The sequence below is a fragment of the Apodemus sylvaticus genome, chromosome X (genome assembly GCF_947179515.1).
Source record: "Apodemus sylvaticus chromosome X, mApoSyl1.1, whole genome shotgun sequence".
Lineage (NCBI taxonomy): Eukaryota > Metazoa > Chordata > Mammalia > Rodentia > Muridae > Apodemus > Apodemus sylvaticus.
Window position 1 is genome coordinate 96,330,512 of NC_067495.1, and position 21,449 is coordinate 96,351,960.

A 21,449-nucleotide genomic window follows, 5' to 3' on the forward strand; every position below is an offset into this window, starting at 1 on the left:
ACCAGCAGTCACAGTTAATCTGGACCCCCGAGATCTCTCAAATGCTGGACCCCAAAACATACAGCATACACCAGTTGATATGAGGCTCCCAACACACATACAGCAGAGGACTGTCTGTTCTGTGTTCATTCAGAGATGATGCACCTAACCCTCAAGAGACTGGAGGCCCAGGTAGTTTAGAGGTCCTGGGGGGTGGGGGCATCCACATGGAGACAGGGGGTAGGGAGGAGGTAAGGGATGTGGAACAATCAGAGGGTGGACTGGGTGGGGGTTGGGAGTTGGGGAGAGTCAAATATGGAGTATAAAAAGTAAATAAGTTAATTAACTAAAAGGAAAAAAGACTGTATGCTGAGGGTGGAGGATCCCAGCAAGGGGCTGACAAGAACTGTAGGTGATGACTGGTCTCTGTAGAGAATGGACTGCAGAGAGGCAGGATTAGCTGGTGTGGGGCAAAGGAAGTACAGCCATCAGCAGCCTGTTGCAGAAGGCCAGGGGAGGGGCTGGGATGTATGGAAGCCATGATGCAGCAGTGTGCAGAGAGAGAGGGTTCCCTGGCCAGGGCTTTGTGTGCTTTGTGTGCTGGGGTGGAGGCTGTGGAAGCAGGGACCTTCAGGGACTGTGTTCCGGTGTGAGGGTGAGACAGCTCAAGGCCCCCCTGAGCCACCCTGCCGCTTTCTATCAGATGCTCCAAGTGCCTTAGACTATGAGCAGACAGTGGTTGTAGGGTTAACTAGTGACTTGGTGGGGGGGGGGGGAGGAGGGGGAGAGACATCGCGTGGGCGGTGCGCGCTCCAGGGACGCGTGCGCGCGCCCAGCATTCCGCGCGAGCCAGAGGAAGGCAGAGGGACCGCGGAGCAAACAGCACGCCCGCCCGTGCAGAGCCAGCCAGCGAGCGCCAGCGGAGCCCGCGTGGAGGGAGCCACAGATTGATCCTGCAAGATGAACACCCTGCTGTCCCGGGCCAACTCGCTGTTCGCCTTCACGCTGAGCGTCATGGCGGCGCTCACCTTGGGCTGCATCCTCACCACCGCCTTCAAAGACAGGAACGCGCCCGTGCGCCTGCACGTCTCCAGGATCCTGCTCAAAAAAGTGGAAGACTTCACTGGACCCAGAAAAAAGAGCGACCTGGGCTTCATCACCTTCCACATCTCTGCGGATCTGGAGAAGACTTTCGACTGGAACGTCAAGCAGCTCTTCCTTTATCTGTCGGCAGAATATTCCACCAAAAGCAACGCCGTGAACCAGGTGGTCCTCTGGGACAAGATCCTTCTGCGAGGCGAGAACCCCAAGCTGGACCTGAAAGACGTCAAAAGCAAGTATTTTTTCTTTGACGATGGACATGGTCTCAAGGGAAACAGGAATGTCACTCTGACTCTCTCCTGGCAAGTTATACCGATTGCTGGGATCCTGCCTCTTGTGACTGGATCTGGACGCGTGTCTGTCCCATTTCCAGATTCCTATGAAATAGCCACGACTTTTTGAAGAAAACCTTCTGCATCGGAAAAGGGACTTCTGTGTACCTAAGGAATCATAGTTTAAAACTGTCAGAACATGAAGAAACTTGTGCTGTAACAGTTTGTGTGTGGCATTCATGCATGCTTACACTGAATGTGATTTAGAAGCAGACATTTGTTCATCTCTTGTAAAGCATGCTTGATTCCTGGAAAAAAAAATCAGTTAACATGATCGTTTGTTAGATGCCATAAGTGGTGGAAATAAGGTGACTAACAAGTTTTCCTGAAGAGTGAATATATGTTTATTCTTTAAATCATTGTAACACAGTTACTGATATGCTGAATGGCTGAGAAATATGGGTCTTTCCAGGTTTTTCCTCCAATAGTTTTTGTGTTTTACTTTTGTTTCTTAGAAAAAAATAATGCTTTGATATTGTCAGTGAAAGTTGAAAACAGTTGCATGATTTTCCTGTTGAGTTTCAGTCTGTATGTTTTCTACCACTAGATGCTAGGTATGTACAGTTATCTGCAACTCTCTGTTTTGATAAGTATTGGAGTAATAGTAACACTCATAGTTTAATTTTTTCATTTACAAACTCTCTTACATGTAATTGTATTGTATTGCCAATAATCTCGGGATGTATATAATAGAAACATGGGCTGATGCTAGGGGAATCATTTCAAGCTTAAATAGCTAGCAAAAGAAATGAAGTCTAACTTTGATCTTGGATATTTTCATTCCCTAAGTTTATTCCATCCCTCATACCTGAGATGACATCATAGTACAATTTCATTTGTCACTTACATTGTATTTTTGTAACTCTGAAACCCTTTGTCTTGATCTTATGTAAAAGTAGCTTGTGTTCAAGTTGTTTAAAAAAAAACCTTCTATAGAAATATATCTCATTTCACACTCTGTGTGTTTGCTTCCTTCATAGTGGAAGTATAGTGACAGGCCCAAAGTGGGATCCAGCTCAAGGGGAGGTCCCAAGGCCTGATGCTGTCCCTGAGGCCATGGAGTACTCACAGAAAGGGACCTAGCATGACTGCCCTTTGGAAGACCCAACAAGCATCTGAAAGAGTCAGATGCAGATATTTGCACCCAACCAATGGACAGAAGCTGCTGACCTCTGTTGTTGAATTAGAAAAAGCTGAATGAAGCTGAGGGTGACCCTGTAGGAGGACCATCTGTCTCAATTAATCTGGCCCCCAGGATCTGTCAAACACTGGACCACCAAACAGGCAGCAGACACCAGCTGATATGAGGCCCCCAACACACATACAGTAGAGGACTGCTGGGTCTGGGTTCATTCAGAGAAGATGCACCTAACCCTCAAGAGACTGGAGGCCCCAGGGAGTTTAGAGGTCAGGTGGGGTGGAAGGTGGGGACATCCACGTGGAAACACGGGGGGGGGGGAGAGGGGGGAAGTATGGGATGGGGAACAGTTGGAGCGTGGACCAGGAGAGGGTTAAAATCTGGAGTGTAAAGAAAATGTATACCACATTTTTTTTTTATCCATTCCTCCATTGAGGGACATCTGGATTCTTTCCAGCTTCTGGCTATTATAAATAGGGCTGCTATGAACATAGTGGAGCATGTGTCCTTATTACGAGCTGGGGAATCCTCTGGGTATATGCCTAGGAGAGGTATAGCAGAGTCCTCCGGAAGTGTCGTGCCCAGTTTTCTGAGGAACCGCCAGATTGATTTCCAGAGTGGTTGTACTAGCTTGCAACCCCACCAGCAGTGGAGGAGTGTTCCTCTTTCTCCACATCCTCACAGTCCTATATATAATAGCCAGAAGCTGGAAAGAACCCAGATGTCCCTCAACGGAGGAATGGATACAGAAAATGTGATATATTTACACAGTGGAGTACTATTCAGCCATTAGAAACAATGAATTCATGAAATTCTTAGACAAATGGAGCTGGAGAACATCATACTAAGTGAGGTAACCCAGACTCAAAAGATCAATCATGGTATGCACTCACTAATAAGTGGATATTAGCCTGGAAAACTGGAATACCCAATACATAATCCACACATCAAATGATGCCCAAGAAGAAAGGAGTGGCCCCTGATCTTGGAAAGGCTCAATGCAGTAGTGTTGGGGAATACCAGGACAGGGAAGTGGGAAGGGGTGGATTGGGGAACAGGGGGAGGGGAGAGGGCTTATGGGACTTTCAGAGAGGGGGGATCCAGAAATAGGGAAATCATTTGAAATGTAAATAAAGAATATATAGAATAAAAAATAAAAATACTCCTTAAAACAAAAAAAAGAGAGAATTTAAGTAATTTTTTTAAAAAAAGAAAGAATAATGCATACTGCTGCAACCACTATGGAAATGAGTGTTAGGGCTTCTCAAAACCCAGAAATTTAACCTCTCTGTGACCCAGCTATACTATTCCTGAGCATATCCCCAAAGGACTTTATTTCCTATCACAGGAACACTTGTACATTCATGTTTTTCACAATAGCAGAAAATTGGATCAACCTGGATGTCCATCAGCAGATATGAAAATGTGGTATACAGACACAATCTAATTTATTCAGCCATAAAGGAAAATAAAAAGGTGAGATTTGCCAGGAAATGGATGGAACTGAAATATATTAAATCAGCCATCATAGGCAAAACAAATATATTATATTATATATATATTATATTATATATAATATATATATAATATATTATAAATATATTATATGTATTTCATCTTTATGGCTGAATAAGTTAAATTGCATATATGGGTTACACAATGGGGTGGGGAGGGATGAGTGTAGGACGTGTATGTGGATACCAAGTGAACAGAAAGGGACCCATGAGAGGAGTAAACAGAGGCTTTAAAGGAGAGTGATGAATGTGCTAACAAAACATATATGATGTGTAAGTAGAATGAAGAATAATAAATGGGGAAGGCTTACACAGAGGTAGGGGACATGGAAAGTGGGGAGACAAAAGGCTGGGAGGATAGTCAACCTCATTCACACATTTTCATATGTATGAAAATGGCATAAGGAAAACTTTTTTGTTAGCATTCCTTCTAGGATCCACCCCAGAGTTACTTGGCAAGAGCCAGGTGTGCCTGACTCACTATAAAAAGGACTGCTTTCCCCCTCCTCTCTCTCTCTTGCTGTCCTAACCTCACTCTCTGTCCCTTTTCTTCCCCATTGCCCTCCCCCTTCTCTCCATGTGTTCCTGACTGGCCTCTCCTCTCTCTTTTCTGTCTCTCTCACTGTCTGTCTCTCTCTGTTTCTCTGTCTCTGTCTCTCTGTCTCTCTCTCTGTTTCTCTGTCTCTGTTTCTCTGTCTCTTGGTCTCTCTGTCTCTCTGTCTGTCTGTCTGTCTCTGTCTCTCTGTCTCTTTCTCTTTCTCTCTCTCTCTCTCTCTCTCTCTCTCTCTCTCTCTCTCTCTCTCTCTCTCTCTCTCTCCTTACTTCCCCTCCCCATGCCCTGAATAAACTCTATTCCATATTATACTGTATGTGGCTGGTCCCTCAGGGAGAAGGAATACCTCAGCATGGGCCTGCAGAGGCACTCCCTTCAATTCACCAAAGTGTGCTTCTACCAAACATATCCTGGCTCTTTCTTTCTTTTTTATAAAACACAACATTTTTGTAAGATAATTAAATATAAAACAATAATTTTACATTGTATCATATGAATATATCACTGTTTAATTACATTTGTTCCAATAAAAATGGCTAGAGCTATACAGTTAGCTCATGGAGAAGCATATGGGATCCAACTATTATAATGATCAGATATGTAGAATTGTACATACTAAGCCAGTTCTGGCTTCTGGTTTTTTCATTAAACATTTCACGGCTTTCACTTGTTTACATTTGTATAAACATATACAATATATTTAAACTATATATTTTTAATAAATACACAATTAAATATACTAAATAATTAAAATTATTTTGGACAAGTCAACATAAATGGTGATCTTTTCCCACCACATATATGTGCCTTTTATTTAGCATATTTAAAAAAGTTGGAACAAAACCACCTTAGTATGGGGCAAATAGGAAGACCAGCAAGGACAACACATAATTCAAATATAAACTTAAATTTATTTATACCATGAACACCAATAAGAATGATCAACTCCAAGGCCTCGATACAGGCACTAGGCATGGAAATGTTAAAATCTGAGATTACCTAATCTTATACTCTAGGTTTTTCCCTTAAGAAAAACGTGTACAATCAACCTGTATTCTTTTTTTTATTCGACATATTTTTTATTTACATTTCAAATGATTTCCCCTTTTCTATCCCCCCACTCCCCGAAAGTCCCGTAAGCCCCCTTCTCTCCCCCTGTCCTCCCACCCACCCCTTCCCACTTCCCCATTCTGGTTTTGCTGAATACTGCTTCACTGAGTATTTCCAGAACAAGGGGCCACTCCTCCTTTCTTCTTGTACCTCATTTGATGTGTGGATTATGTTTTGGGTATTCCAGTTTTCTGGGTTAATATCCACTTATTAGTGAGTGCATACCATGATTCACCTTTTGAGTCTGGGTTACCTCACTTAGTATGATGTTCTCTAGCTCCATCCATTTGCCTAAGAATTTCATGAATTCATTGTTTCTAATGGCTGAATAGTACTCCATTGTGTAGATATACCACATTTTTTGCATCCACTCTTCTGTTGAGGGATACCTGGGTTCTTTCCAGCATCTGGCAATTATAAATAGGGTTGCTATGAACATAGTAGAGCATGTATCCTTATTACATGCTGGGGAATCCTCTGGATATATGCCCAGGAGTGGTATAGCAGGATCTTCTGGAAGTGAGGTGCCCAGTTTTCTGAGGAACCGCCAGACTGATTTCCAGAGTGGTTGTACCAATTTGCAACCCCACCAGCAGTGGAGGAGTGTTCCTCTTTCTCCACACCCTCTCCAACACCTGCTGTCTCCTGAATTTTTAATCTTAGCCATTCTGACTGGTGTAAGGTGAAATCTCAGGGTTGTTTTGATTTGCATTTCCCTAATGACTAATGAAGTTGAGCATTTTTTAAGATGTTTCTCTGCCATCCGAAGTTCTTCAGGTGAGAATTCTTTGTTTAACTCTGTACCCCCATTTTTTAATAGGGTTGTTTGGTTTTCTGGAGTCTAACTTCTTGAGTTCTTTATATATATTGGATATTAGCCCTCTATCTGATGTAGGATTGGTGAAGATCTTTTCCCAATTTGTTGGTTGCCGATTTGTCCTCTTGATGGTGTCCTTTGCCTTACAGAAACTTTGTAATTTTATGAGGTCCCATTTGTCAATTCTTGATCTTAGAGCATAGGCTATTGGTGTTCTGTTCAGAAACTTTCTCCCTGTACCGATGTCCTCAAGGGTCTTCCCCAGTTTCTTTTCTATTAGCTTCAGAGTGTCTGACTTTATGTGGAGGTCCTTGATCCATTTGGATTTGAGGTTAGTACAAGGAGACAAGGATGGATCAATTCGCATTCTTCTGCATGCTGACCTCCAGTTGAACCAGCACCATTTGTTGAAAGATCTCTATGACAAGAACTTCAAGACTCTGAAGAAGGAAATGGAAGAAGACCTCAAAAAATGGGAAAACCTCCCATGCTCATGAATCGGTAGAATTAATGTAGTTAAAAATGGCCATTTGGCCAAAAGCAATATACAGATTCAATGCAATACCCATCAAAATCCCAACTCAATTCTTCACAGAGTTAGAAAGAGCAATTATCAAATTCATCTGAAATAATAAAAAAACCAGGATAGCTAAAACTATTCTCAGCAACAAAAGAAAGTCTGGGGGAATCAGTATCCCTGACCTCAAGCAATACTACAGAGCAATAGTGTTAAAAACTGCATGGTATTGGTACAGTGACAGGTAGGAGGATCAATGGAACAGGATTAAAGATCCAGAAATGAACCCACACACCTATGGCCACTTGATCCTTGACAAAGAGGCTGAAAACATCCAATGGAAAAAAGATAGCCTTTTCAACCTGTATTCTTAACTAGACCCTGGTACCAGTTTCACGGATCATCGTGCTACTTTCAATGAGTGGATCTGTTAGTGTGGTATAAATGAATGTTGAAATTTACTTTAGTTATATTTTATTTGACTGGTACATGTTTTTAGAGATTAGTGATGAAAGGAAGTACAATTACTGTGTAGACAAAGGCGACAGGAGATTCCTTGGAGCTTACTGGTCAATTAGTCTGGCCCAATCTCTGAGTTACAGGATCACTGAGAGATGCTTGGTGGAAAAACAATAGAGAAAGACCAACCTCTGGCCTCCACATGATGCTACACTCCCATACATATGCACACATGTGAACATACCTGTATATATAAGCCACACACAAAGGTTAAAATAGTTGTTGCAAGTTTTGACACAAATTCAGATACTTTTATAAATATATATTCATATTAATACACTGAATATACATTTGAGAATTTCATAATTGCAATAAATATACAGCATTTTTTATAAAAATAAAAAATAATTGGTTGATAAAAAGGTTGGTTTGTATGAGGTCTCATGGGCTTTTCCCCATCCCCCTTGCCATGTTCATCAGTGTCATCCTTGTTCAGCTCACATTTGCGCAGTTATATTGGTGAGACTTTATGGGTGTAGCTTCTGATGGTATTAAGAGACACAATATCACAGTAAATACTCCTGTTCTCTGTCTTTTATACTCTTCCATCAGCTTCTCCTGCAATGTTTCCTGAGCTTTAGGTGCAGGATTGTTCTGTAGATACAGCCATTGAAGAAGGATAGAGGTGGGTGCATATATATATATATATGTATATATATATGTGTGTGTGTATGTGTGTGTGTCTGGAAAAGCCAGAAGGAGTCATTTACTAAAAAAGAAAAAAAATGCTTATAATGTAATTCATCATATGTTTATGTATATGTGTGTGTGCATGTGTGTGTGTGCATGTGTGTGTGTGTGTGTGTGTGTGTGTGTGTGTGTGTGTGTGTATTCTTAATGGATTTTTTTATCTGGGCTGACAGAACTCCCTCCAAAGCTGAAGATTACTTATCAAAAGCTTCAATATCAGACAAGCGAAACCCTCTTTTGAGTTTCGGCCAGCTTTGTTGCCCTCAGTTAACCCTCAGAGTAAGTTCCTATTGCTGGAAGACACCATGCACTTCTAAAACATGGCCCAGAGACACCTGAGCTGAAACTGACCTAAATGCTCCCTTCCTAAGGACTAGATTTCAAGATACCAGATGGGTACATGAAAGCTATGATGCCCAGGAACCACATCAATGATAAGTATAACACAATAAACCTACAGGAGAAGTAGTGGCACTCACCTCGGTGCTCTAATTGGACTTAAGTAAGTCTCAACATGCCTGGCAGTGGAAACAAAGCTAATTACTCAGTGCTTGTGAAGTTTTCATTATTGGGGGAAGAATCTGCAACCTCCAATATACTATGCAAGCACAATCCATAAAATAACCTCTAAAAAATTTGTCCTTATACAGATGGAGTCCTTACCCTTCTTCAAAGAAACTTGTCTTTACAACAGAAGGAGAGCAGCACAGAAAACAAGAACCAATAAAGATGCATTACTGGGGCCCAGATCCAAATGATACTTCCATGTCCTTTTATGTGAGTGGCCATCAGAAGGTGTGGCCCAGATTTGTGTGGGTCTTTCCACCTCAAATGATACAGCTAAGAAAATCCCTCCTAGATGGGCCGAGCTGCTTGCAGTTTAGTTAATCCCACATGTAGTCAAGCTGGCAACCAAGGCTAACCACCACAGTAACCTGCAAAAAGAACAAAAATTCATTTCAAAAATATATTACAAACCAGTAGTATCTAAAACAGAATTTAAGTGGCACTAAATACACACACACACACACACACACACACACACCAAATAGTGGGACATGATAGAGAAACCAAAAGTGTTTTACAGGCTCAGAATACATGCATTTTCAGGGAAATGAGTTACTAGAGAGAACTAGATTTATGAATGACCATCATGAGGGACTTTTACTTTATGTAAAATTGTTTACATGCAAGGTATGCTAGAAAATTTATTGATTTGGTGTTTTATAGGTCCCACGTTTTCACCTCTTCCTATATCAATTAGAGAAGATGCTCATAAACATTCAGGTACTTTTGAGTAGGATAAGAGCATCTCAAGGGTGAATTTTGATCTTACCAATTTATGCACATAAAGAGATAGCTGTGGTTCAAGAGAATTGAAAATTCATGTTATTTTTTTTCTGAAGAGAATATTTTTCAAAAGAGTTAGAAATGTTTTTAGTTTAATATGTATGTGTGTTTGAGAGAGGGGGGACGTGGGAGGAGCCCTCAGAGTCTGGAGACATCAAATCCTCTGGAGCTGGAGTTACAGGCACTTGTGAGCCACGTAGCATGGATGCAGGGAACCAAACTCGGGTCCTCTGCAGTAAAGCCTTTTAACCATTAACCCATCTCTCCCAGTTCCCTCTTAAGAGAACCTTACATGCTCTGAAAACTACTTCTAACATGTTTACAGAAGAATTATCACATAGAAAAAATGTAAGTTTTTCTGAACATGGTCCCATCTATGGTTATTTTGCTCTGAATACACCTGATCTCCTTTAAAAGTGGACATATCAACTGAATTGGTTCTGAGAGGGGAATCTCTTGAACTACTTTACAAAACCCACCATGGAAATTAGTGTTCTATGCGGAGGGATTTGTTAACTAATTAAATTGGAATTTATGACTGATGGTGGCTCTGATGGCCACAATAATTATACAAGATAACTTGATTCTCTTAACATTTGTTTCTTTGTCTCCTTGTCCATTTTTGGAATTGTTTAAATTGAAAGGACAAAATCTTTTAAGCTCTATGTTTTATGTTTTTCTTGTTTTAGGTTCCTCACAAAATATTAAGGTCACAAAATTTAGACTATATATTGATAGAGATGACAGGGTATATAGTCACATATATTTATATATACTAATACTAATATATTATATATGTATATATTATAACTTTTTAAAAGAAAGTAGTTGCTTTGTTTGCATTTTATTTATTTATTTATTTTTTTTAGTCAGGGTTTCTCTGTGTAGCTCTGGCTGTCCTGTAACTCATTCTGTAGACCAGGCTGGCCTTGAACTCAGAAATCCGCCTTCCTCTGCCTCTGCCTCTGCCTCCCAAGTGCTGGGACTAAAGGCATGCGCCACCACTGCCTGGCTTGTTGGCTTTTTTTTTTTTAAAGACAGAGTCTCCCTATGTATTTCTGGATGTCCTAAAACTGGATATGTAGACCAGGCTGGCCTTGGACTCATAGAAATCTGCCTGCTTCTTGTTCTTAAGTGTTTAGATTATTGATATCCACCACCATGGCCCAAAAGACAAATAACTTTGGATGTTAATATTTATTTTATTTTATGTGCATGTGTGGTATGTGTGTGTGTTTCTAGTCTGTGATAAAAGTAATACCATGACCAAAAGCAACTTGGGCAGTAAATGGTTTGTTTCAGTTTTTTAAAAAATGTTTTATAAAGATGTATTTATTGCTATATGTAAGTACACTGTAGCTGTCTTCAGACACACCAGAAGAGGGCATCAGATTTCATTACAGATGGTCGTGAGCCACCATGTGGTTGCTGGGATTTGAACTCAGGACCTTCGGAAGAGCAGTGAATGCTCTTAACCACTGAGCCATCTATCCAGCCCCCTTTAAATTTTTTATTAGATATTTTCCTTATTTACATTTCTGATGTTATCCCCTTTCCTCATTTCTCCTCTGAAAACCCCCTATATTATCCCCCCTCCCCCTGCTCACCAACCCACTCACTCCCACTTTCCTGTCCTGATATTCCCCTACACTGGGACATTGAACCTACACGGAGCAATGGCCTCTCCTCTCATTGATGCCCAACAAAGCCATTTTCTGCTACATATGCAGCTGGAGCCATGGGTCCCTCCATGTGTACTCCTTGGTTGGTAGTTTAGTCCCTGGAAGTTCTGGGTGTACTGGTTGGTTCATAGCAGCCTTATTTACAAAAGCCAGAAGCTGGAAATAACCCATATGTCCCTCAATGGAGGAATGTATACAGAAATTGTGGTACATTTACACAATGGAATATTACTCAGCAATGAAAAACAACGACTTCATGAAATTCCTAGACAAATGGATGGAACTAGAAAATATCATCCTAAATGAGGTAACACAATAACAAAAGAACACACATGGTATGCACTCACTGATAAGTTGATTTTAGCCCAGAAGCTCAGAATACCCAAGACACAATTCACAGATCCCATGAAGCTCAAGAAGACCAAAGTCCTTCTTAGAATGGGTATCAAACTAACTGTGGGAGGAGATACAGAGACAAAAATGTGGAGCAGAGACTGAAGGAAACGTCATCCAGAGACTGCCCCACCTAGAAATCTATCCCATATATAGACTCCAAACCCAGACACTATTGTGAATGCTAACAAGTACTTGCTGACAGGAGCCTGATATAGCTGTCTCCTGGGAGGCTCTGCCAGTGCCTGACAAATACAGAGGTGGATGCTCCCAGCCAACCATTGGACTGAGCACACTGTCCCCAGTAGTGGAGCTAGAGAAAGGACCCAAGGAACTGAAGGAGCTTACAGCACCATAGGAGAAACAACAATATGTTTCAGCTTTTAATTTCACATCACAGTCCATCACCGAGGAAAGTCAGGGAAGGAACTCAAACTGGGAAAGAACCTTGAGGCAGGAGGTGATGCAAAGATCATGGAGGGATGCTGCTTCCTGGCTTGCTCATGGGTTAATCTGGTTGCTGAATGTTCTCAGTTGAGGTTTCTTCTTTCTAAATGACTCTAGCTTGTGTTGAGTTAACATAAAACTAGACAGCTCAGTGCCTAAGAATATGTATGTGTGCCACATGCATACAGGAGCCCATAGAGGTCAGAAAAGGAGTTGGATCTCCTGGAAATGGAATCAAAAACAGTTGTGAGCTGGCATGTTGTTGCTGGGAACTCAAATCAAGTACTCTACAATAGCAGCAAGTATTCATAATTGCTAGACTATCATTACCTCCTTTACAAATGCATCTATTAATTCTACTCTGCTTTTAATTGAGCTATAAGTTCACAATAAAGTCTATTTATTGGACTCCAAATATTTTTAAAACTTTCCCTAAACTTCCTTTAATATCCACTAATATCCCAAAGCAATTTAAAGAGTCCTGACTAACAAATTAATAAATCAATAAGTTAAATTCTTGTGAATTCATGTTTTATTTCTTTGTAGTACTCCAGTATTACCAAATAAAATGCCAAATGGATGAGGTTGGAAATCTGTCCCAGACTCATGGGCATTTAATACATTGTGATGCATCATGGCTTGAAGGCCCACACCTCAATATCTCATTACTGAACGTTCCTGCTGATACAAAATAGTTGACTGAAGTAGGACTTTGATCAGCCTTTAGCATTCTAATTTACAAAGAGAATTATGAGAGACTCCATCAGTGTTCTGGGGCAAATATTTTTAATGATAGGTTCTGTGCTAAAGAGTCAAAAGAAAGGTTAAAATGAGCTAATAAAGAATCCTGCTTTGCCCCAATTTTGACCTTTGTTTTTACCTAGGTTTGTCATACAGTGAGGCTAATGACTGACTATATGTGGATCGCTATCTTTATGCAGGTGAGGGCAGGCCTGCGATTAGGCAGTGGGAATGGAAGGCAGGCTGAGAATTTTAGAGAGGCATATAGAGAGTACAGAGAGGGAGAGGAAGGGAAAGAGAAGAGGAGACAAGATAAAACCTTTAGGAGAGGAAGAGGAGCCAGAACCACACAGTCCTGGGAGCCCTAAGTACTGGGGATTTATTAGATGTTTAAATAATAAGTGGGGCGCATTTGCCCCATTTAGGTGTGTCGCTTGTGTTTATATCAATTGAGTTTTGAGTTAATTGTGAAGGCATTTTGTGGGTTGAGAATATACTAATATAAATCTGACTGATAAATTACAAGCTTCTAGAGTTTTGATTTAACCTGATTACGGAGATTTGTGACAGCTAGATGGGCAGTGGCTGCATGGGGCTAGCCATGGAGGCAGAGAGACCGCCAGAGCCAGAAAGTAGCTGGCGTTAGTGTGGGATGGTGCCTCTTTAAATATTTCATGCTACAAGTATATATTTATTTATGCAGCAGATTTTTTGGTGTAGTCCATGATTTTAGTATATTATAGGACAAAATAAGAGTGTGTCTCTTTTAATAAGACTATCATCAAAATTTGGCTCCATGTTGAATTCCTTTTTTCTATGATGTTACCATCAGAACTTTGTATTATTAATACTGAAAACTGTACTTAAACTGAATATCCAGCAGGTGTCCTGGCATATGTTTGTGCTGTCATTTTGTACTAATGGAACTCTATAAAGATTAAAATTAACTCTCCTACAATGACTTGTTTAAAAATATTATAATACAACTTAACTGAAAAAAGCAAATTGATATATGAAATGATGTTAGTAAAACAGTCTGAAAGTATATGAATACAACACTAGAAAACTACTCACAGAGAACCAAGGTGGATCATCAATCTTGCTCAAGTTTTTAAGCTCCCTTGCTAAAAGTTCAGCACTCCCTAATTCATGAAGCAGATAAAAATAAATCCAATTATGACAAAACCTTTGGAAAGATAAATGTTTCATATTGCTGAGTAACTTATAACCAGTGATTATAAAGCTTATTGAACACAGGTGATGTATATCTATTATGTTATGGACCATTTGGATATTTACAAATAGACTTCTTTAAATTGCGACCATCAATGAAGCACCAGTAGGTCCTAACAATAGTTTGTGAGTTTTATGCCTGTGTAGATGTATTCTCATGCAGGAAAGATGATTCCAATAGATAATTAGAAAACCTTTTTTGCAAAAAATATTTTCATTATGTGGTGCTTTTGATTGCAGCATCCACAGAGGCCAGAAAAGGCCACTTGTAGTGTAGATACCATAGACTTTCTTACACTATTCTGCTGTATGAACTTTGTCCCCATAGAATTTTGTTTGTAGCTGGGCGGTGGTGGCACACGCCTGTACTCCCAGCACTTGGGAGGCAGAGGCAGGAGGATTTCTGAGTTCGAGGCCAGCCTGGTCTACAGAGTGAGTTCCAGGACAGCCAGAGCTATACAGAGAAACCCTGTCTCAAAAAAACCAAAAAAAAAAAAAAAAAAAAAAAAAGAACTTTGTTTGTTCCACTGGGGGGGAATGACTTCCCCTTCCCTTGGGATGCTATGGGCAAAATGCCCCTTCAGCAATGAAGCTCAGCATGCTAAAGGGCATTGTGCAAACATTCCTCATTCAGCCATAAGGCTTTTTATATCCTGAGCACATGTGGTGATAGTGATGAAATGTTCCCTGTATATTTTTCAATGTTTCTCTGTCCCTGCTTTGTTTTGAACTTTGAGCTATCTAGAATAATAAAAGCTTCACATTCTGCCAATAAAGGAACTCTGAAGAAATACTAGCCTTGAGTCTACTGGTTCGGATGAACATCAAATTCAACTTAGATTAATCAGTAATGGTCAGCACAGATCACAATAGGCACACATTCTCCAGAGCTAGAGTTACAGGCAGTTGTAAACTGCCTGACATGGGTGCTAAGAACAGAACTTGGGAAACAAGTTTTCAGTTAATAATACAACCACTACTTATCTTAGTGTTTTATGGCTGTGAAGAGACACCATGACCACCATAACTCATAAAAAAGAAAGCATTTGGTGGTGCTGCATGCCTTTACTCGAAAGAAAGAAAGAAAGAAAGAAAGAAAGAAAGAAAGAAAGAAAGAAAGAAAGAAAGAAAGAAAGAAAGAAAGAAAGAAAGAAAGAAAGAAAGAAAGAAAGAAAGAAGAAGGAAGGAAGGAAGGAAGGAAGGAAGGAAGGAAGGAAGGAAGAAAGAGAAAGGAAGGAAGGAAAGAAGGAAGAAAGGAAGGAAGGAAGAAAAGAAGAAAGAAAGGCAGAAAGACAAAAAGAAAGACAGAAAGAAAGAGAAAGGAAGAGAAAGAAAAAGTAAAGAAAAGAAAAGAAAAGAAAAGAGGAAAAGAAAATACATTATTTAATTTGGACCTACTTACAGTTTTCGAAGTTTAGTCAATTCTCATTATGCAGGAAGTATGGTCACACATAGGCAAACATGTTGCTGGAAAAGTAACTGAGAGTTCTACATCCAGATCCTCAGGCATCAGGAAGAGAGTGAAACTCTGGGCCTGGCTTGGGCTCTTAAAACCTCAAACCTAGTGGCACACTTCCTCCAGCAAGAGCACACTTCCTCATCCATTTGAATAGTGTTACTTCCCGTGACCAATTATTTAAATCTGTGAGCCGATGGGAGCCATTCTCATTGAAACCACTACACTACTCAACCTGAAAGTGCTATCTGAGTGAAGCCTATAAAGTATGAGTTATGCTTCCAAGCATTATACATTCAAGGCTACCTATGTGGTCTCAAATAACTTCTTTTATTAATTACTCAACTTGATTGTCAACTTGAATGGATCGAGAAGCACCTATTTTTTGTTAATTCATTTGTTCACTTTGCATTCTGCTTGCAGCTCCCCCATGCCCTCCCACTTCCCCCTCACACACCCCCCTCCACCACCCCCTCCCCTTTTCCTCTGAGAAGTGGAAGGCCTGAGTACGGCCCAACCCTTGCACATCCTCTCTCACTGAGGCCAGACAAGGGGAACAGGACCCACAGGCAGGTAACAGATTCAGGAACAACCCCGGCTCCAGTTGTTGGGGGGAACCACATAAAGACTTAGCAACACATCTGTTACATATGTAGGGAGTAGCTTTAGGTCCACCTCATGTATGCTCTTTGGTTGGTGGTTCAGCCTCTGGGAGCCCCCAAGGTTCTAGATCAGTTGACTCTTGGTCTTCTTGTGTAGTCCTTATCCCTTGCGGATTCCTTCAATCCTTCCTCCAACTCTTCCATAAGATCCTCAACTCCATCTGTGGGTCTCTGCATCTGTTTCCACTGGTTGCTGAGTGGATTCTTTCAGAAGACAGTATGGTAGGTTCCTATCTGTAAGCATAACAGAGTTTCATTAATAGTTCCAGGGTTGGTGCTTGCCCATGGGATGGGTCTCAAGTTGGGCCAGTCATTGATTGGCTGTTCCCTCCATCATTGCTCCGTCTTTGTCCCTGCACATCTTGTAGGGAGGACTCACTTTGAATAAAAGGTTTTGTGGATGGGTTGATGTCCTTATCCCTCCATTGGGAATCCTGTCTGACTACAGGAAGTGGCCACTTCTGGCTCCATATTCCTCACTGTTAGGAGTCTCATCTAGAGTCATATAGACTCCCTGTCTAATATAGACTCATATAGTCTCATATAGACTCCCTGCCACCACTGCCCCTGTCCCAGGTCTCCGACACATCCCAGAAATGCCTCCAGTGCCCGCTGCTGATTTCCTTTCTCTCTTCCCTAATCTCCCTAACCTGATCCCCCACCCTGTTCCCCTCCCATCCCTTCCCCCACCCATTATCTCCCTCCATCCACTTCTAATGTCTATTTTATTTCCCCTTCTGAGAAAAGTTCAAGCATCCATCCTTGTTATTTGGAGAAGTACCTAGATCTTAGCTAGGCATAATTTTAAGTGTGTCTATGAGAGTGTTCCCTGAGAGGATCATCTAAGAGAGAAGACTTGCCCTGAATATAGGCAGTGTCTGTATTATTTTATGCTTGGGATCAAACAGAAGAAAAGAGGAAAAAAAGAGGGATACTAGAATGGGCATACATTCTTTCTCCACCCTTTTCCTAGACCTGTATTATTCCACTACACAATAACCACCAACATAGACTGAAACTTTCAAACCATAAGGCAAAAACAACTGTCCTTTAAATTGATATACTCTGCTGCATGTTACTGCAATGAAAAAGTAACACATTTTATCATATTAATTGATTAGTGGTATCAGAATTCATCAAAAAATAGTTACAAACTTTTATGTTGGAAAGGGAATACATGTGCTTCTGCATGTGAGCACACACACATGCGCGCGCGCGCGCGCACACACACACACACACACACACACACACACTATCCAGCCAAACAACTAACCAAGTTCCAATCCAAACAATTTTCTGCAGGACCTTACTCTGGAACTGTGAAGATCCATGGCTATACATGTATAACTGGCCTTGCTCTATTGCCACAAGGTGGCGCTCTTTTCCAATCCCCAAGGTCCTATATAAGTTTCTCTGCTTTTCATAAATGTAGCAGTTGGTGTATCTGATTGCTAGTCTACTTCAAAGAACTGCATTGGCTCTCATGATCAGAGGCCTGAACAGTGGGTAAATGGAATTAACACCAGTCTTTAAAGTGATAAACATATGAGTTTGTACTCAGGAGAGAAATCCGGTGGGGTTCTCGGAGGAATTAATAGTAATGGGGCACTAGTAATCTGATCTAAATGATGGACTGAAAACTAGGTTTTACTCTAGATTTACTAATATTGTAAGTTTGGAGGCACAGCCTAGAAATCAGCATTGTTTTTATTTTTATTTTTTGAAAATGGTGAAGTTTGGAGCCAGGGCCTGACTCACGCTGAGCAAACAATCTAGCCCTAAACCAGCATTCTTATTTTTTAAGCATATTAAAATTAATCATAGCCATGTTTCATAACATTCATATATATACTTGGATCATATTCACCCTTTGTAACTCTCTCTTGCCTCCTTCCTCTTCCCAACTAGTCACCTCTTTGTTTTTTTATTTTGTGAATTATTATGTTTAGTGGGGTCAGATTTTACTTACATAAACATGGGCAGCTCATCAGTTGATTTACAACCAAAGAAAGGATATCTCTATTAACCATTAGCTACCTATAAATAATCATTGAAGGGTGGACAAAAAATTTTTTTCATTAATTTATTTATTTATTCATGTTACCTCCCAACTGCAGCCCCTCTCCTGGACTCCCCCACACAGCCCTGCCCTCATCCCCTTTCCCTTCTCCTCTGAGAACGGAGAGACCCCCTGGGTACCAACCCAAACTGGCACATCCAGTCACTGTAGGGCTAGGTGCATCCTCTCCCACAGAGGCCAGACAAAGCAGCCCAGTTAGGGAAACAACAGTTTTAAGGACAGTGCCAGATCCAAATCTAGAATTCTTAGGTTATTTCAGTTAATGTTAGAATCAGTTAAAAAGAGTTTGCATGTAGTCCAGTAGTAGGTAGAAGATGTGCTTAATAGGCATGAGATTGTGGGTCCACCCCAGCTCCAACCCCAGCATAGAGAAAGGCAGAAATGAAACAATATGGATTAGCCAAGAGCAGTGGAATATGTCTGTAGTCTCAGCTACTCAATAAGTTGAGGCAAGAGGATTATTTGAGTCTAGAGATTTCACATCAGCATGGGAAAAACAGTAAGACCTTATGTCACTAAAATGTGATTAACTCAGAGAGACTAACTTAGGATAGGTCTAAAATTATCACTTGCTGATTTGTTAACATATTTTTCTCAGGTTACTGCAATTTCCATATTTTATCAATTAATTATTAATATTTTAAATATAAACATCATTTAATATAGAAAGGAAAGCAGAAAAACTTTATTCTGTGTGTGAATGACCAACAAATATTGTAAGATCTTTCATATTTTCATAAAACACATGGTTTAAATGGCTTTTTTCTCACTTAAAATGATGGCAAAATATTCCTTGTATAAGGAACTATTTGTTGTTCAAGAATTTAATTACTATCAACAGATAGGAAGATTTCTAATGTTTAAACTGTTTTTCATTGCTCTTTTCATAACCATTATATTTTTGTGTCACTATATCCATTTGAAACATTTCCCACAGGACAACACAAGTCCTCAAACAATGCACACTATGGAAATTATCACTACTTTAAAATATAAAATACTTAATGAGGCCTTTCCAATTCTAAACTTAGTATGATTCTTTTAAACAATTTTCCCGCTCCTATGAAACCCTTTGACCTTGATGAATCAGAAAGTATTTTTTCTTCCAAGAGAACCAGACAAAAATGGGATTATAATAGTAGTCCTAAATCTTAATCACAATGCAGACCATACGTCCATCTCTCATACTTGCAGAAACATTACACAAATATAGAAGCTTTCTTATTTATCCTAATGAGTATATATTCCAATGTGCTCATGGTACTGAAAGATGATGGGAATCAAGTGATCTTTTAAAAGTCTTGGAAATTAATATATTAATACATCTTATGTCACAGTAAAGAGTTGACTTTTCACAATTCTAGTGTTGCCTGTTTTGAAAAACACTGGAAATTTTGTGTTGATCAAAAAAAAAAAAAAAAAAAAAAAAACTTCAGAAACCATCAATGCCACTCCCATCAAACTGCATAGAAGTGATTTGCCCTCCAGCAAAGTTGAAGAATTGAAGACTCCCATGAGCCATTGTTACACTATACTACAGTGCCTGTTTTTCAACACTCTTCAACAGTTAATGTGCTATATAACAATCAAATGTGCAAAACCAAAACAAAACTACAGAGAAGACTCTTACACACCTAAAATCAACAAAAGATTGTCTTCCTACCTTCTGATAGTTCACATTCTATCCCTGAAGTCTTTACTTTCCTGCTTCAAAGCAATATGCTGAAAAGACATTCTGAGCAGGAATAGAACATAGAAATGGCTGAAAATGCTGGCACTGGCAACTGCCAGCTAATAATCAAGAAGAATATGCCATTTTACCTGAGAAAAGGTCCATACAGATCAAATAGGGAGGAACAATTTTCCATGGGGGTTGCCTGACCTGTCCCATGAACCAGGAAAGAAAATGCAGGCCAGTGCTCTTTGTGCTTCTGATAATCTGGTGTTGTTGAAGGGGGGACACTTTTATCCAAAGATGGCTGCAGCTGAGCCTGTGACAGTCTCAGACAAACTTAGCAGAGCATCAGGAATCCCACGCTTTTGCTGTCCAATTGTTTGTTTACAGTGCTGAGCATGGGGAAGAGCACCAAATACAGGAGCTGAGCTGGGATTGTCTGAAAGCTGCCATTAGACGTGGACACCGGTGCCTGTAGTTTCTGGCCTGAAATGCGTAACTACTGCTTTTACACTTCACTTTCAAATGCAGGATAATTTACAAATTTTACCTAAACTCTTCACAGATCTAAGTGGACAAAAAAGAAATGCATTGTTAGCACCAGGAAACTTCTATCTGACCATATCTTGTTAAGGATAATATAAAATCCTTAACAAAATTCTTAAACTTTGAAAGAAAGTGAACCTGGCAGGTTCTAAGCATGTGAGTCTATCAGCAGTGTTTTGCAAACCATGCCCTCCTTACAGGCTCCCAATGTTTCCAATATTGTAGTCACTATTGCAAAGCACCTCTGTGCACTGTTCATCACTGTTCTGTCAAAACCTCAGATTAATTTGTCTGTTTTTATTTCATTAAAAAATGAACAGTATATTTAAGGCTGTTTTATATTTGGCTTCTTTTTTGTAATAACAGTTATTTTTAATAAAATTATACATACCATTAATACATTACTATGAAGTTAGTAAGGACTAAAAATGTACAATACCCTACTTAACCATACTTGCTTTATTCATTGATTTATCTCCTGATAAACTCTATATGCTTTTTTCTTTACTGCTTTGCAAATTATGAATATGCCCTATATACAAACATTTGAGGGATACAAATATATACCTACACAAAACTCAATGATTTCCAATGAAGTTAATTCAGAAATATATAGAGTGGTAGAAATTACAACAAAGGTATGAATGAGTTAAAAATAAAGTCAATGCAAACAATGTGATAGTATCAAACTTTGAAATGAAACAAGTATTGTTTGGAGGATATGTCTATTATTTGAATGAAACTTGAGACAGAATATTAATTGAAGTAAACAAACTATAATAGGATATCTATTACATTGGCTTGTATAAAGGGCATATTCATAATTTGTATTTGGCTTCTTTATGTCTACTATGCATTCCTGCACAAATTTCAATGAAAATGTGGAAAAGGGGGTATAGCCATCAGGGAAATGC

At 39.9% G+C, this 21,449-nt stretch overlaps 1 protein-coding gene across 1 annotated transcript; it reads left to right on the forward strand.

The window, feature by feature from the left end:
* The first annotated feature begins 833 nt into the window (after nucleotides 1-833).
* On the forward strand, nucleotides 834-2,253 carry LOC127675012 (signal peptidase complex subunit 3). The gene has a single exon (XM_052170912.1). The coding sequence runs from the start codon at nucleotides 940-942 to the stop codon at nucleotides 1,480-1,482; it is 543 nt and encodes a 180-aa protein (XP_052026872.1). The 5' UTR covers nucleotides 834-939; the 3' UTR covers nucleotides 1,483-2,253.
* The last annotated feature ends 19,196 nt before the right edge of the window (nucleotides 2,254-21,449 follow it).

What these genes read in the sequence shown, in the direction of transcription:
- LOC127675012 (XM_052170912.1), top strand. Translation starts at nt 940, where the DNA reads ATGAACACCCTGCTGTCCCGGGCCAACTCGCTGTTCGCCTTCACGCTG.